At 38.1% G+C, this 17,821-nt stretch overlaps 1 protein-coding gene across 2 annotated transcripts in view; it reads left to right on the top strand.

The window, feature by feature from the left end:
- The window catches only part of SLC17A6 (solute carrier family 17 member 6), a 48,804-nt gene that overhangs the window by 18,007 nt on the left and 12,976 nt on the right, over positions 1-17,821 (top strand). For both annotated transcript variants that reach the window (XM_007067925.3, XM_043549515.1), the window contains 4 exons: positions 11,606-11,720; positions 13,583-13,670; positions 13,785-13,871; positions 15,230-15,372. In XM_007067925.3, the coding sequence (XP_007067987.1) occupies positions 11,606-11,720; positions 13,583-13,670; positions 13,785-13,871; positions 15,230-15,372 (433 nt within the window). The remainder of the gene's footprint in view (positions 1-11,605; positions 11,721-13,582; positions 13,671-13,784; positions 13,872-15,229; positions 15,373-17,821) is intronic.

Here is a 17,821-nt window from a genome sequence, read left to right as displayed (position 1 = left end):
AATAAGAAGTGACACGATAGTTGCATATTAAATAATGAAGTGTGCAGAAAAGGTCAGTCAGGTGCTCCTAATTAGCCTCTCTCATAATATGTGATCAAGGAGATACCCAGTGAAACCAAGAGGCAACCCTTTAACTCTGGTAGAAGGAAATACATTTTAAAAAAAACACACTACATTATTATCATGTAGAACTCATTGTAACAAAATATTATTGAGGCAAACAATGTAGTAGGAGCCAGAAAAGGATTAAAATGAAAAGAATATAATCTGCAAATGCATTAGCTGGAATAAAAAGGGATAAGGAACATCTATCCCCATTCTTCAGGACATCAAACACTAACCACCAGGGTTTAGGACAGAACTTTCTCCATTACTGAGAAACATCTGGTACTTGTCAGAGTTGGAGATATGAAACTGGACTAGCCACACCATTGATCTGAACCAGAATGGCAATAACACTTACATTACCAAATTCAGAGTACCAACATTCACTCCAATGGAGTTAATTTCAGAGACTTATATCAGTGTAATTGAATTCATCATTTGGCCCTGCATGTGCAGTTGTGACCATCAAAAATGAGAGCAAAAAGTAGGCTGTAAATTAGAACTGAATATTGGACCAAATACTTTGCTGGCGTACGTCAGCAGAGAACATGGCCATAATCTGTACAGAATGACACTTTGGGATAAAGCAGCATAAATAAACATACAATTTAGCTAGATGAGATACCTCTGGGTCCTCCACATGGTAAATATATCACAAAACAATTCCACAAAGTATTTTAGATTAAAACACACTGGATTAATTCTAAAAACAGCAAGTGCATCTAAAATCAAGAGAGAAAAGTGGGAATAACAAAATGAGACCAAGTGCTTTAGTAAGGTACTTCGAATGAGCTTCTCTTGTATTGCAACATGATCTACCAGATTATATATGTAAGGACTAAGGCATCCCAAAGTTAAAGTATTAGAAAGAATGAGTCAAGACATTAGCTAGACCTAGAAGAATATATTGAGCTGTAAAGTGAAACCCCTGGGTTGAGTGTTACCCTCCCATAGATCAATAAATGTCTTCCAGCAATGCCAAAATATACATTCACATTTCAAAACCAGCCTGTGAGCAAACAATGGAGAGGGCAACTTGATAGTCACATAGGGCCACATCTGGGTCATTAGAGTCAGTGGGAATTTTGCCATTGTCTTCATAGCAAAATAAAGGCAGAAGTTATTATGCATTAGTGATGCACTGGATTGTTAAACTCACCCCTGGAGTTTCACTATGCCACTCAGTCTAGCCCTTCTAGATAATGTCTGGACTCCTTGTGGTGAATCAGTTAGCTTTTGGGTGTTTTGTTCTTTCTTCCACATATGACCTGATGGATCATGTTGCAAAACAAGTGCAGATCACTGAAGTACTAATGCTCTAAACCAGATTTGTATGCACTTGTACCTTGATGCAAACTCAGATGGATTTAGTCTTGACAAAAATAAATTAGTCTGGAGAAAAGAGGAGGCTTAAATACCTGCCTTAAATCCATCAAGGGTGGAATGAGCAGATCATTTGCGGATCCTAGAGAATCTACCAGAAGGAATGGTCTTCCACACAGAGGCTTGTTACCTCTACACAGCCCCCTGGCCCACTATCTCTCCTTGAAAGTACAATTCCTATAGTCACTATCCAAGCTACTAAGAACTCCCCATACAGCCTGCTGTCCCCAGAGCCTTCTTGGAGTGGGGGTTCTTAGTGAAGCAGCTGGGGAAAAGATATGTGCAACTGACAACTAAAATTGTAGGAGGTGTAAGTGTTCAGCCAGTGCTCAGCACATCTCAGGATTTGGCCATCAATGTCTCTGCACGTTCTGGGCCAGATCCTGGCCTCTGCTATGTCCCCTGGAATTGTTCTTGCACTGAAAAAGAAATGGAGGGCTGTCTTAAATTTGCTGTATGGGAATTACATAAGGGATTTCCTAGGTTATGTAAAGACAGTGTAGCTAATCATATACTACCTGCTGCTGGTATTCTGCTGTAGATGTGCCAGGGATAGGAAAGAGTAGGATAGGTTGTGGGCACAGGATGTTACGCTCCAGTAATTGTGGGCTGGCAGAATAGTCCCACTGAGCATTATCAACTGGGCAAGTTAAAGCTGCCTTGCTCTAACTTGCACTGGGAGATGAACTATCCCCGGCTTTCCCCCAAATCAGCATGGTGGAAAGATAGCAGAAAGCAACCTATATTCGTTCCTCAGGTGCTCAGCAATCAGACTTTGAACACATCTAAGGATCCGGTCCTGGGAGTTTTTGCATTTTTAAAAAATAAACTGCTTTCATTTCTAGCAATATTTGTACTTTTCACAAAGGTGGATGCATCATCTGGGAGGAAGGGGTAATGGCAGGTGCAATAATAGGCATCTTCCCAATCCACCAGCCTATCCACATTTCTGGATGGCAAATACCTTGCTTCTTCCACAGGGAGCAACACTCCCACCTCACTTTGATGGAAGAGTTTGGAGAAACTTTGCAAAGGGAAACTCATGGATTTTCCCTTTTCCTTAATCCGCTCCCAAAGGGTTTTCTGTGGCAACAGAGATCTGGATCTAAGACATCAAAGCACTGAGGAAAAAGTTGTTATATAGTTGTGTAGCACTAAATCATGAAGTCCTTTTACAGTTTCTACTCAGTACCTCAAACAGGCAAAAAGCTCATTGAGTCACATTTGCAAACCTTCATTTCAATAACAAACTATTAATTCACTTTGGCTTTCCCCAAACATTCCATTTTTATTTTCAAGAATGAATGTGGAAAGGCAACATACTGTGAATAATTGTACAAAGGCATTCCCACAAATGTTCACACTGGAAGTATTCACACAATCTTCTGGAAAAGTATGGGAGTTGACCAATCCAGGAGCAGAAACAAGAGTAAGAATGACAAAATTATGAATAGTGAATACTCCAAGAAATGGTGATGATTAGCAGCTTGTAAGTAACAAACAGGCTGTGGATAATTCACTAAGAGAATAAGAAAATAAATGTGTTAAATAAATTGTTTAAGATTTAGGACTTAAAGATTTGGCCAATTAAGAATAAATCGCTGCTTTATTTGCATAATCATTTACAATTAAACACAGTTATAGGCTTCAGTAATATACTAATTGTTATGATTCTTAAACAAATCCAGGTTCACTTCTTGGCATATAATAACAGGGCTGTTTCTTCTCAGGCTTCTGCTTCATGATCAGAATAAAATGCCATGTATTGTTTTGATGTAATTTACTGTAACAATATAGATATGAATCGTTGTCTCTCTATTTCTGAGAACAACCTTGGAAACAAAAAGCTTCATCTTCAGTATGTAGTTCCTTTTAAATAAAATGGAGCTTGGCAGCTTTGGGGGGCAAAATACTCTTTGTTCCTTTTGTAGTTTAGAAATAGTTATGGATCTGAACCAATTTCCACTGAAGTCAATGGGAGTCTTTCCAATAGCTTCAATGGGAGCCTTGTGTGTATAAATAATTACATTTTTAATGAAATTTCATGAATAAATCTTCATAATTTTGTTCCGTCATTTGTCACCTTGAAATATCTTTTTAATTATTGTTTTGCATTAAATGGCATGGTTTAGGTTTGAACTCCTTAAACCATTTAGCATCTTTTAATCTAAAATAGTCTCTCTCAAATAACCAAAAAATTTGATTTTCAAAATTAAGGATCTTCTTTAATAGTAGTACAATATTTAGTGAAAATAATTTATATTTAAAAGGATTCTACCTTTTGATTTTCATAGGATTTTTACACAACCTTTTTGCATTCTGAGCATAACAGCTATGGTTTATCTAGCAATTTGTCAATGCTATCAGTGAATGGTATCAACAGAACTATGCCCGTTTACACCAGCTGAGAATCTGACCCCTAATCTGTAAGCATATAGAAGTGGCTCTTAGCTTTTGAGTATCATCCTAATAGCTTGCATTCACAGTCTTTGGAGTTAAACACACCTCCACATTATCAACACCACAAAAGGACACCTCCAAACCTGCACTCCTGCTCCGTGTCATATCTCTAACCCAATCAGCCACCCATCTGCCTTTAAGGAATTTGAAACTTTTTTGGCATGTATCTGTACTACCATTATTTTCAGTTCACTTTGGGATCTGGTGTTTCTTCCCAGGCAGCAGCAAACAGTGTCTACAACGCTCCACAATACTGTGTAGTCATACAGTGCTAGCTGCACGCCAAAGGCAGCTGACAAGAGCAGAGCTGCAGAGTTGTGGGGATGAGAAACCCAGAGATGAAAAACATTTATTCTCTTTCATTTCCCTCAAAGGAGGGCTATGGACCAATCAGTTTAAAGGCAAAACGAACAAAAAAACCAAGTTCCCTCTGCAGCTTCTTTCCATTTTAATCACTTTCTTCCTGAGTCATCATCATCTTTTCTTTCCCCCATTCCCATCTCAACTATTCCAGTTCCTCCTTAAAATTGCTTTTGCTGTTATTACTCCTTGTATTACAGAAGCACAAATAGGCATACCTCTTGGCATTCAAACCTGCCAATGTGTGTTAGCATCTGTGGAACATTGGAGCTCAGTAATCCTGGGTACTACCCCTGGCTTTGGGAGAGGATTGCATCTAGTGATTGTAACAGTGATTGGATATAGGATAATCTAAGCCCATAAGTTTGGCACGCTCACTCTGAAAGGGAGTATGGCTGCTTGGATAAGACTTGGGCCTACCTGATAAGTGACCTGAATTATAGTCCCAACTTTTCCTGAAGTGACCCTGTGAAATTTATTTCTAAAAAGTGGAGTTAATACTTGACTGATGTCTACACTTGAGGTATGAGGCCTTGTTTGGTAACAAAGGTTATGAAGTGTCCAGAATTATAACTAGCAGAGATGAGACCATAAACGTGTGATTTCCTGTCACCCAGCTTAGTGCATATTCCCCTAGGCTATAGGATATTTGGAGGAGAGGTCTCTCTCTCTGAATGCTGCTTGACTTGCTGGTGCGGCAACAGAACAGGTAAACAGATTCCGCTCCAATGTACTATGTCCAAGACAATCCAGTACACCGCAGATCCCCCCAGGATAGGGTCCCCATTTTGGTAGGTGCTATTCGCAGTCCCTTCAGTTCCCAGATGTGTTTCAGCAGCGTTTGTGATGGCTTCCATAGACTCCCATTGGATCAAGCCCCAAAAGAGAGACTGCAAAAGATTCTAGATTCTGGGTAAAAAAAAGTGAAAGTGTCTAGTGACCTAGAAGCCCAAGTGCCACTGACTTTCTCTGAAATGGTGAGGTGATATATGGGTGAGCTGAAAAACCAAGTAGGATGGGGAGCAGTGAGGAAAAGACAGACAAGAAAAGATGGTGGCAGTTAAGGGAAGGATTGGGAGGGTGGCTTAAATAGAATAATGCAGCAGGAGCAGATGTTTTGATAAATGGTACTCTTTGGTGCAGGGACCATCTTCTTGTTCTGCATTTGTATAGCTCCTAGCACAATGGGATCTTGATCCACAATGGGGACTCAGAGGTGATACCGTAAGGCAAATAATAAATAATAATAATGTCGCTAAGATAATTTGGATAGGAGCTAAGTGTTTTAAATATAATTGGGGGAATCCTGACATTGCTTTAGACATATATGTGTTTTAGAGTAAGATCAGAATATAGTGTGCAAATGAGTGAAATGTAAAAGATCAGAACTTTGATCACAAAGGACTTTCATTACTCAGATATTGATCTAGATAGGATTTCAGTAAAAACAGTGGGAAAATATTTCTGGAAATAATGCATGTTTACTTTCTTAACTGCTTTGCTGAGCAGAGTACAGGATTAGAGACAATTCTGAACCTAATTTTATCAGATGAGCCAGGTATGAGAAAGAGGACTGAAGCTAAGGAGCATTTAATGTATATTGATCAGAATATTATTAGAATTTAAAATACTAGCAAGAGTGATAACTAGAAGGAAGCAATCAACCAATTTTGATGTTAAGCAAACTGATTTTGTGGGACTATAACATATTCTGAGAAAATTGCAACTTCATTTCCTATCTGTGGGGGACATCTATTAAAATGGGAACATAAAATATATACTTAGCAATGTTATAAATGAAAACTATCCTGGTTTAGTTCAAACCAGAATAAATGTCAGCTGTGGACTATGTGGTTAGCCAGGGTTATATAAAGTAATAAACAGAAGGCTTATAAAAATATAAACACTCTGCTAATGAGGAAGAATATGAGATCTATGGAGAACAAATAAGCAAAACAAGGTCAAAAGACAGATGAACAAAAGGAAACACTATGTTCAACTGCAAGAAATAATAAGCTGTTTATATATGTGGGTGTGCATAAAAAGGCATAGGCAGATATAGAAGGATATATTTACTCAAGACTTAAGGTAAAATAGAAAACTGGCTCCCCCAAAACAGAAAGGCATTAAAATGGTGCTATTTTTAATTTTGCAACAAAGAATGAGGATAAAGAGCTGCCTAAATCCGGAATAAAAATTTTTGGTGCTGTTTTATCCTAGATTTGAGTTCATATCCATTTAGAATAAAAATAGCAGGGGAACAGGTTTTTAAGAGGCTGTGTTAAAGCATGGTACTAGGATTTAAAATAACTTGTTATTAATAGCATTGTGGCGTTCTCTGTTTATTGTGTCATCTGCTTATAAATGCCACTGAATGTTTACTGTTATTTGTAGTTCTAAATAGGTCCCATCTGGGAGATATATTTTTGTGATCATTCTTGGGGGGTGAGGGGGGGGCCTCTTCTAGAAGAGGACAGGTTTAAGGAACCAACTTACATCTGTTTGGTGGAGACTGAAACAAAGGTCATTCTGGGAAATATAGCCTTAAACTGAAAACTAAACCGTGGAAAACAGGCTCTAGGGGCTGGAGTCTGAACTCAGTTACAGCAGTGTAGATTTGGAGTCAGTTCACGAAAGCAAAAATTTATGCTGATTTCTGAATCTCCGGTCAGAGAAAATTTTGGGAATTACGTCCCTATAAGGAGGTGGTCATTTCTAACATACTATCGTTCCTGGCCTGACTGCTGAAGGGAATGGTGATTTCCACTGATTGCAACTAGGTTGCATTGATTCACACCAGCTGAGAGTGTAGCCCAAGGAGGCATCAGTGAAAGAACAGACTTAAAAGATGTGCATTATTATTGCACAAGACACTTAGCTAGATGATCTATTCAAAAAATAAAAGGAAAAAACCAAACCAAACCAAAGAGCCCTTCATCCCTACCTATGAATAAAATAAAACTCACCTTGCATTCTGTTTTTGCCACACTTGCATAGGACAGTTACAGTCTATTGCTCTAGAGAAGATGAAAAAACCACTCTAGAGCAATAATAAAAATGCATTTTTAAAACGAAGTTCCTAAGAAGTTGAATTTATTCTCATTTGTAAAAAGAAAAAAATATTTTAATATGACATCACTGTAGTATGCTTGAATATCTGGGAGGGATCTGATTAAAATGAAAGGAAATGAACTGCACATGCTTTTGACGGGATTCATCAACCAGGAAACAAAACCTATACATTAAAAAATGAAGAGTTAACACAGAATTCAGATATCTAGAAAAAAAATACAGAAAATGTTGCCAAGCCATGCCATAAATATATCCTGTCGGGAGCTAGACATTGTTTAAAGTGTTGATAGTAGACAGCAACAAAGAAGAAAAAAAGGGATGTTGAAAGGTATATAAACAGAGGCCTCTTCCTGTACAGCTGCCCTTTACAAGTTGTCCAAATTAAAAGTACAGTATATTTAATTTCCTATTCAGGGATTTGTATCAATCTGTAGCCTGAAATATATATATATGAAACAAACATATCTTTGGAAGAATTCTTCCTTGTAACTAATCATTCCTTCCTGCTTGTTCAGACTAAGGCCTGGTTCTTACTAAGTTTTGGTCATTAGCCAAAGATAATGTTGACAAATGCCTTGGTGACCTCTTTCCTATCAATCAGCTCTAGATGTGATAGCAAAATGTTATGTAATTGGGGTCCCTAGGATTTATTTTAGCAGTACATCTTTTCATAAATAAATGGCCAAGCCTTGGCCACTGGCTGCATCCTCTTTGTATAGCTCCAGTGGCACAAAGGGGACCCTGGGATGGTGTAATGATAGCATGGCCAGTTGGATGCTACCTGCTCCCATCCCACCATCCACCTAGCATACGGAACATTCTTGGGTGGACAAGTAGCGTGGACCAGGAAAGGAAGGGGACAGAATGCAGAGCCAGAGGATTACTGTGCTCCAGCAATAACTATCCAGTGGAGTGGGGCACCTTCTTCGTCTCTCATAGATAAGTCCCCTGCCTCATCATGGTGTATGCTGTCCTCCTTGGGGAAGCTGGGGATGCGCTTCTCAATATTCTGTGCCACAACTCTGTGGGAAGCACTAACTCTGTGACACTTTCTGGGCTGGAAGCAGAGGATGGAAAAAAAAAAGAATCATTTGATTTTAACAATGGGCATTTTTAAAGGAATCAGTTTTTCAATACAAATCCACTTGCAATTACAAGGTGACAGAAAGAAACATAATGAATATCAAGAGACAAAAGGGACAATCATATAAGGCCCAAGACAAAGCCCACTGAGGAATCTTTCCATTGAATTTTGGATCAGACCCATAATAAATGTCAAGAGGTAGGAGAAATGGAAACTAAAATAGACAGCTGAGCTGTGTACAGTCCTGCAGACACTTCTGTAGTAGGGAAGCTGAATGGCTTCCTCTTTGTTGGATCTTGTCCTAAAAGACGATATAATCATAGACGACAGTGACTAGACTGAGATCTTGTTATGTAAGTAACTCTTTAAAACATTCAGATTGTTTTCACTCTTATGAGCATCGTGTTGATTTTGTATTAACAGACATACCCCACAGGAATTAAGATTATAAATGATCTGGTTTAACCAAAATGATCGCTGTAGGTTTCACCTGGTATGTACAAAAGTTGACATTTTTTGGATAAGTGTGGTTTACTTCAGACATTTAGTTAGGGAAAAATTGAGTGCTTTTTGAGCACTGCTGTAGAACTGTCATAAAGTCATATAAGCCATTCTGAGCTTTTATAATGAGCAGGCTATGGAAACAAATGACATTTTAGGAAGAATATATAAATTTCACAAAATTGTCATGGAATACCCACAAAATCATCTATGCTGTAGAACTCATTAATTACATGATATCTGCAAACCACTTTAAAGATGAGAAGATCTATATTGTTTACTTTAAGCACTATTATTAAAGGCCAGATTCTGATACACTTTGAAATATTCAGTGGCACCAATAAAACTATTTGAGGAGTAAAATGCTGCTCATAAGGCTGATAAAATTTGGCTCTAAATTAGCAGATGTATTGTATATTGTTTGACTGCAGGATCAAGACTTTGAGGCAAACAGATATTGTAATGAATGTTACAGTGGGTCATTTTCTTAAAGTAAAGAAGAGTTTGGCTATTATTGTTATATTTCACATCTGTTTGTTTTAAATATTAACAGGCTAAATTGTCAGCTATCCACAGTCAATTACACCGGTGGAAGTCTGTTAACTTCAATAGTTACTTCTGATTTATATCAGCATGAGACAAGAGTCAAGCCCTTGGGGCCTGATTTTCAGGTGTGTTAAGCATATATGAAAGTCAAAAGGAGTTATGGGTGCTAGGTAATTTCAAAATGAGGCCACTAGTTTCCAAGTAGACACTGCCGTTAAAGAGTGTACCTAAGGAAGAGATTACATTACACTATATTAACTATGTTACACTACATTTAAAAAATGACATTTACCCTAATTTGGATGTTTTATTATATTTAAATAGATATAACGTAATTAAGAGAATAACAAAACACCTGAAAAATCATGGTATGATATGGTCTAACCAGCAACATTTCCAGAAAGGAATATAGTGTGTCACAATTCTCTTAGGCCATATCTACACTATCACTTATGTCAGCAAAATGTATGCGCTCAGGGGTGTGAAAAAACACCCCTCCCCCAGAGTGACATACGTTTTGCTGGCGTAAGTAGTAATGTGCACAGCGCAATGTCAGTGGGAGAACTTCTGCCACTAACGTAGCTACCACAGCTTGTTGGGGGTGCTTTAATTATGTCAACAGGGGAGCTATGTCTGTGTAAGGTCTCCAGTAGAGACATTGCCTTAGAATTCTTTAAAGGTGTCAGTAAAGTAGTGGGTAAAAGAGAACCTGTTGATATCATTAATAGACTTCCAAAAGGCCTTTGATAAGGTCCAGTGCTAGATGCTACTAAAGAAATTGAGTGGACACAGGGTGAGAGGTATTGTGATGGATAAAAATGGGCTAGGAGACTGGAAGCAAAAAGTAGGACTGAAAGGTCAATTTTCATTGTGGCCAAAGGTTAACCATGGGCTGCCTCAAGGTTCCATACTAGGTATCCATGTTGTTTAATATATTTATTAACAGAAAAGAAGAGAGGGGAATGAGAAGTGAGGTAACAACATTTTTAGATGATACAAGGTTATTTATGTTAGTCAAGTCCAAGAAGACTGTGAGGAATTTCAGAGGGACTTAATCAAGCTAGGATAATGGACAACATGATGGCAAATGAAATTCAGTGTTGATAAATTCAAAGTAATGCACACTGGAGGGAAACAATTAAACCAATTGTATACATTACAGAGTTCTAAATTAAAGGTATCAGCTCAGGACCTGAGTGTAGACAACTCCACTGTAGACAACTCAATGTGCAGCTGTGATCAAAAAAGGAAACAAGACGTTAGAATACATAAAGAAATGGGATGATAAAAAATAAGAGAACATTATAATGCCTCTATATAAATAAATGGCGTGACCTCTTCTGGAATAGCGTGTGCACTACTGGTTATCCATCTCAAAAAAGGTATTGCTGAATTACAGGAAGTTCAGAGAAAAGTGATGAAAATTATTGCGGATCTGGAAAACATCTTTCATGTGTAGAGAGATTGTAAAGACAGGGATTATTTAAAGTAGAAGGGTGATGAATAAGAGGGGCATGATAAAAATATGTAATGGCAGAGAAGGTAGAACAGGAATTTCTGTGTCTCATAATGCATGAACAAAGGGACAGACATTCAATGAAATTAAAAAGATAAGAAATTCAAAATTGATAGGAGAAATTTTTCACACATTTACTTAGACTGTGGAACTCAATGCCACAGGAAGATGCTGAAGTCAAAGTCACTGAAGCCAAGAACTTCGGAAGATAAAAAAGGTGATTGGACATCTATACGGATATCAAGAAGGTTCAGAGTCTTCATAATTACTGATACACATTTTGGAAGGGATATTAAACCTCATGCTTTAGGGCTTAAACAATCACAAACTATTACATATCAAGATGAGCCCTATGTGTGGAGGGGGACTGACTACACTGAAGTATACAGTGCTGGCCACTTATCAGGGAATACTGGACTAGATAGACTGAGTCTGCTCCAGTCTGGTAATTTCAATGTTCCTTTGTAAAGAATGTTCATTTAACACATACTGTACACATGTGTCCACATGTGTGTGGGTGTGAAAATTTCTGTTGTTTTGACCACTACTGCAATCATTTCCTCGGTTTTCTTTTACAGGGTGTTTGGGGCTGCTATATTGCTGACTGCCACTCTTAATATGCTAATACCATCTGCTGCTAAGGTGCATTATGGGTGTGTCATCTTTGTCCGGATCTTGCAGGGCCTTGTAGAGGTATGGAAAAGAAGTTGGAGTTACAAGAAAATGTGATTGTGGATGTTCTTTAGTTGCTAACCCGCAGTCTTTGTTATAAGTGAAAAAAAAAATAGGATTCCAGTTAAGAGTTGAATCCTAGTGCAACGAAATGCAGCTATTTGAACTGTTAGGTCACATTTTCAATGTATCTTTCTTTCACCTATAAAATTACACGGTAAAATCCACCCCTGTTCAGAGGGCCAGCACAGGGCATACAACACCATTTAATTCCCACTTAAGCCAACACTGCATAGACCTTGATCTGGGGGGTGGTCTCCCACACAGGGTAGTTTGTGGACCAGCACCAGAGAATGAGCACTCTCTTTAAAATCAAGTTTGTATTTCTATAATAGGCATTGAGCATGTGCCCATTGACATCAGTAGGAGTTTTGCAACTGAGTTCAATGGGAACAAGGTCAAGCCTGTATTGTAAATTTGATTGTCTCATGAACATTTTTAGACCAGATTTGAATACATGGTCTCCAGATCACCAATGAACCAATTTTTGAACGCATCTTATTATATAAAAACCTTAGATTTGGGTGAACCAGCTACGTGCAAGGTGGATAGTTAGTGTACTACCCATATTTCCATGTGCAAGTTAGGTAGTGAGGTATCCAACTATATAAATTTGCATGCACAAGGCCCAGTCTTGCAAATTAATTTATGTAGGCAGAACTTTACACCTCCTTAGGAAGAGGGAAAGAGAGAAAGAAGACTAGGAGATTAAAAAGTAAAACAAGATATTTTTAGACTTGTCACATTAAACTATCCTCTTTCCCTGTTTGATGGAATTCTGCATGCAAAACTAGCTTCTGAATAGGATTGTGAAGAACATTTGCATGGATTCTGGAAACATCCTAATTGGAGTTTTGCGTAACTTGTTGAAAATTCACAAAAAAATGTCCAAGTTGTAAAACAAGAAAAGTTTTGAATTTTAAAATTATGTTCAGTTGAAGATCAAATATTACGTTAAAAGAAGGGAAGATACTACTGTTCTAAAAATATGCAAAAATCCAAATTTTAATTTTAATGTGTAATTAGCTATTAAGTGAAATTTTTGTAAAAACTTACTGTATATTGCAAGGTTGCAAGATGGTCCATAAAAATATTAATAATTCTGAGTGAAATTCCATTATTTTTATACAGTTAAGGCTAAACCTGTGTTGCAGAGAGAACAGTCATATTTGAAAATGAAATCAACTAAAGATTTCAGATTTCCTTTTTCATATGTGCTTAAAAAATTTATTACAACAAAGACAGTGAGAAAGACTTCACTTGCAATATTTGCTAGTCTCCCAGAATCACACTGCTCTTGTTTTCTAGGGTCAGGGTGAAGGGAAAATTGCTGATTTTTAGCTTCTATGTCATTGTACTTTCCAATTACATTACTGGTGGTTAGAACTTAGGATAGCTCAAGTGTGGTCTGAGGGAAAAAACCTGGGTTTAGGACAAGTCAGGAGGCCCAGAGTTCTAATACTGGCTCTGCAATGGATGTGATGGGTGGCCTTCGGCATGTATTTCACCTCTGTGCCTCGCTTTCCCCACCTATAATTATTGTAACCACCTATTTCACAGGGGCACTGTGAATATTAATTAGTTATTAAAGTACGTATGGTGTAGTACACATATAGGGCTTGATCCAATTTCCATTCAAATCCCTGGGAGTTTTTCCACTGTAAAATGGGAGTTGGATTGTGTCCATGCAGTGCTATAGAAATTCTAGTATAATTATTAGACCATTATTTTCTTTATATTAGTTTTAAACAGAAATAAATGCACAAACAATACACCGACTAATTGATCAGCACATGCTAACTTGTGGAATGCCAACTCCACAGGGTGTCACTTATCCTGCCTGCCATGGGATATGGAGCAAGTGGGCCCCTCCTTTAGAAAGAAGTAGGCTAGCAACCACGTCCTTTTGTGGTAAGCCACCCTTTAATATTGTCCTCTTCTCTTCTGCCCTCCTCCCCCAACAAAATTAAATAGTCCAGTAGAGAATGTATTTCCATTTTCAATCATGTCTCTCTTGTTTTATAGGTTCCTATGCAGGAGCTGTTATTGCAATGCCTTTAGCTGGGATTCTAGTGCAATATACTGGATGGTCTTCTGTGTTTTATGTGTATGGTATGATAGTTTTTGTTTACCTCCCACCATTAATACAGGAATCTAGTCTGTGCTGTTAACGGCTGCATTGTTAACATAGGATGAAAATAAAGGAAGACTAAAGTTTGAGTCTAAACATACAATCTAGAGAAATAGGTGTTGGAGGAAGGGAAAATGTGAAGGAATTGTAAAATTAGAAGAAGAAACAATGGTCTTAAAGAGGAGACATTTCGGCTGAATGAAGGAGAGAATTACTTTTATGTTGTACAATCACCAATTCATGATGTCTCATTCTTCTCCCATTTACATCAGTGTAAATCAAGAGTAGCTGAACTGAGATTGATTGGCAGATCCTCAGATGGTGTAAGTTAATTAAGCTATACTGATTTACACCAGTAGAGTACATGGCCAATGGAATTAATTATTCAGTGTAAAACTTGTATGAAGTAGAGAAAGATCCCATAAAGAATGAGAATAGATCTGAACTACTGGGAAAGATTTTGAGGAAGTTTGAAAACTGCCCTGCAGTAATGCAGAGAACTGGATTAGATGCCTCAAAGTGGCCACAATTTTTAGGGCTGTATTAGAAATGTATAAGTCAGAAGAAAGACCAAAGCATAATGGTAAAATTTTATATTATATGCATAAACACACACTCTGCGTAATCCCACTGAAAACATGGGGTGTAAGGCATGGGTTGAATTTAGTCCTAAGGGTTTATTTCTCTAATCTAAAATGGCTTTGAGCCAGAATGAATATCTCTTTATGGTATAATATAATTAACCAAACTAATCACAGGAAAAAATACAGAATACCACACAGCTCTAATTAACACTGTTCATTTCACATACCTCCTAGTATATCACACCAACAGAATCTAGAAAATTTCACATAAGGACTGTTACATAGACTAGACATTTTTAAAACCCATTTCAGTGTTGGTATGAACAGGGAATAAGTTCACTCAAAATGGCACAGAAATGTGGTGGAAACTGTGCCACAATCTTATATTTTTCAGGTAAAAATGTTAGTATAGTGAATTACTAACAGTGACATAGGATAAGTAGAAATGAAATTTCACTCTAGGTAGAATGAAACTCTGAAGCTGTTTCCATGTGCTGAAATATACCAGTGGCTATTCAGGACTCAGTGATTCTTCATTTATAGCAGAGTCATTCTGTAAATGAAATGACAGCCTCATTATGGGCCCAACCTGGTAAACACTTCTCACCGATGGTAAGTGTTTGTGAGAACGACTCCGTAAAGAAGGCAACTCCAAATGCCATTGAAATGAGATGTGCTGGTATTTTTCCTGGTTTGTTGCTTTAGTGCATTTGTATTTCCTTTCAAGGTCCTTCTTCCTTTTACATTTTCAACAGGGAGCTTTGGGTTGGTCTGGTATATGTTTTGGCTTTTGGTGTCATATGAGAGTCCTGCAAAGCACCCAACGATCACAGACGAAGAGCGCAGATACATAGAGGAGAGCATTGGAGAGAGTGCCAACCTCTTAGGTGCAATGGAAGTAAGAACTTTATATATATTTCCATCAATCCATACAGTGGTATCAGATTATAGCATGGTTTTTGGATGGAGAGGAAAGGGGTAAAATAAACTTACGAGAGTTAACACCACTCAAGATAGGATGTAGTTATTCTAGACAATTCAACTGTCCAGAAAACAAATTCCATCAGACATGTCTGTATGGCTCGTGCTATTACATAAAGCATACAAGGCTTAACTTTTCCCTCCTTTTAATGGGACTACACATGGGAGTAAAGGACTGCTCTATATAAGGGTGACAGTGGATCAAAGCTCTTGATCATGGGAAAAGTGGCCTACGCCAAATGAAAAGGGTTTGAGATAACCTTTTCACATAGTTGGCAAATCTCATGAAGCTTCCATTCCTTTAGTTACCATTCCCCAATTATCCCCCTTTGCAGCTTTCTTCACTTCTTTGTTAGCTTCCCAAAGCTTTCTGCTCCCTTCGTATCATCCCCCCCATCTCAATACAATCCTTACTATGTACAGATATCAAGTACATAAATTAGGCTTTGTCCAGTGAGTTTGTTTTTGCACAATACAACAGAAATACTGTGCTATGGAACCACTGATGTTCAGTTAATCTACACCAGTTGCATTTTTCAGTTAGCTTTTTTTTTAAAAAAAAATCAGTATTTTGTGGCCTATGCGATGAGTGATTCTGAAGATATTCTTTTAGGAGCCATGCTGTCTCCCTCACAGGTGCAGAGTAGCTGCCATAGAGGGGAACCTGAAGATGCTAATCCTCCTTGGAGCAGCATTAACTCCTAATCAGACATTGTCTCTGTGGAGCTTTCCTGATATTGCAGGGAGAGGAGGAGCATGCTGTGGAGTGGGTGTTTCTCCCTCACGCTCCACTCCAGATCTAGTGCCTCACCACATGTGGAAACCCTGGGGGTTGTTAGGCTCTAAATGAGGTTTCTAGGTCTAGGACAGATGACAGTGTTTCCATTTCCTTCGATCCCTTCCCAACCATTTTACTGTTAAAATGAGGAACAGATAATGTAGAGGAGAAACTGGGATACACAGTGAGATGCTGAGAAGTAGAATCAGATAGGGCTGCATCACCATCTGGTCTAAGTTCAATTTGTCTGAAAGCTTATGAACTGAAGTAAGAGAAGCTCTCACAATTCTGTGCCTCTGACTATTGTTTTTAAATCATACTATATAGCTTAACTGCAGAGATGTAGGGGGATAATAGTTCTCATCTCACCTTTGAGAAACAATTGTAACTTCATTATCTAAGGCTGACTTCAGGAAGAAGTCCTCATGATTCTACTGGAGTCTCTTTCCAGTTATAATGAGCACCCTTTCAATGAACGGACCTTTGGGCCCTGTGTAGTTTGAGATTATCCTATACAAATTTACATCTCAGAGAACGCTATGAAGTCTGGTATGAAATGGAGACATTCCTAACAGCCATTAAGTAAACCTACCATGCAAAATGAGCACTTTCCTATTCCTTTAATTTCTAAAAAGGTTTAAAGAAATAGCTTTACAAATGCTAACTAAGGAAAATCAGCCATTGCTGTTTGTTTCTTAGCTTTCTAGCCTCCTCTCTTACCCTGTCAACCTTCCTAGTCCTACCTTCCTTTATCACTGATTCCCAGAGATCTCTCTTTATAGTATTTTCTAATTGGGTCAGACCATTTGCTCTTGATTGAGCACAGGCTTAGGCCACTTTTCCCATGATCAAGAGCTTTGAGCCACTGTTGACAGCTCTAGTATCCAGTTTGAAATTCAATGGTACTTGTGCCCCTCAATGACATAGGTGCTTTTGAAAATCCCACACTCGATGAAAGAAATATGCTTCAGATTGAAATTTTAAACACAACGTCTAAGGCTTGTGCAAATATTATTTAAAGAGAAGTCAGTATATTCTGCTCAGGTTTGGGTTGGAGATTTCCTGTTTCATTTATTTGTACTTTCATTATTTAAAACTGGATTCAAAATTATATTTGGAAGTGATTAGTCTGTATTAATGGCTTAATTGCTTTTGATATGTGCAGTATGACATTCTTCCCAGGGCATTCACCAGGCCCTTCTCACCAATTAAGACTCACTTAACCCTGTCTAAGGATCTTAAGTAGAACTTAATAGGTGCACAGGGCATTGCACATACTGTATTAGAGTGAGTTTCACCACTTCCCTTTGGAACCATGCCAGTTTTCAAGACATAATGGACCTAATCCTACCCTCAGCTGCACCCAGGAAACCTCTTTGAAGTAATTTCCATATACTCCTATATGGAAGAAACTTGGCCCAATGTGGTGCTCCAGTCAAGTCACTGGGACCTGGATCATCAACTTAAACGTTGTGATAGTGAGCAACACAATGCCTAGAAAAATCACAGGAACAACTGTGTGATCCACAAAGCCTAAGTTGTGTGCCTAGACTCCTTATACAATCATGCCGAGAGACAGGCACCTAAG

Source organism: Chelonia mydas, chromosome 6 (genome assembly GCF_015237465.2).
Source record: "Chelonia mydas isolate rCheMyd1 chromosome 6, rCheMyd1.pri.v2, whole genome shotgun sequence".
Lineage (NCBI taxonomy): Eukaryota > Metazoa > Chordata > Testudines > Cheloniidae > Chelonia > Chelonia mydas.
Note: the sequence above shows the minus strand (reverse complement) of the source record. Positions and strands in the feature narration are given on the sequence as shown.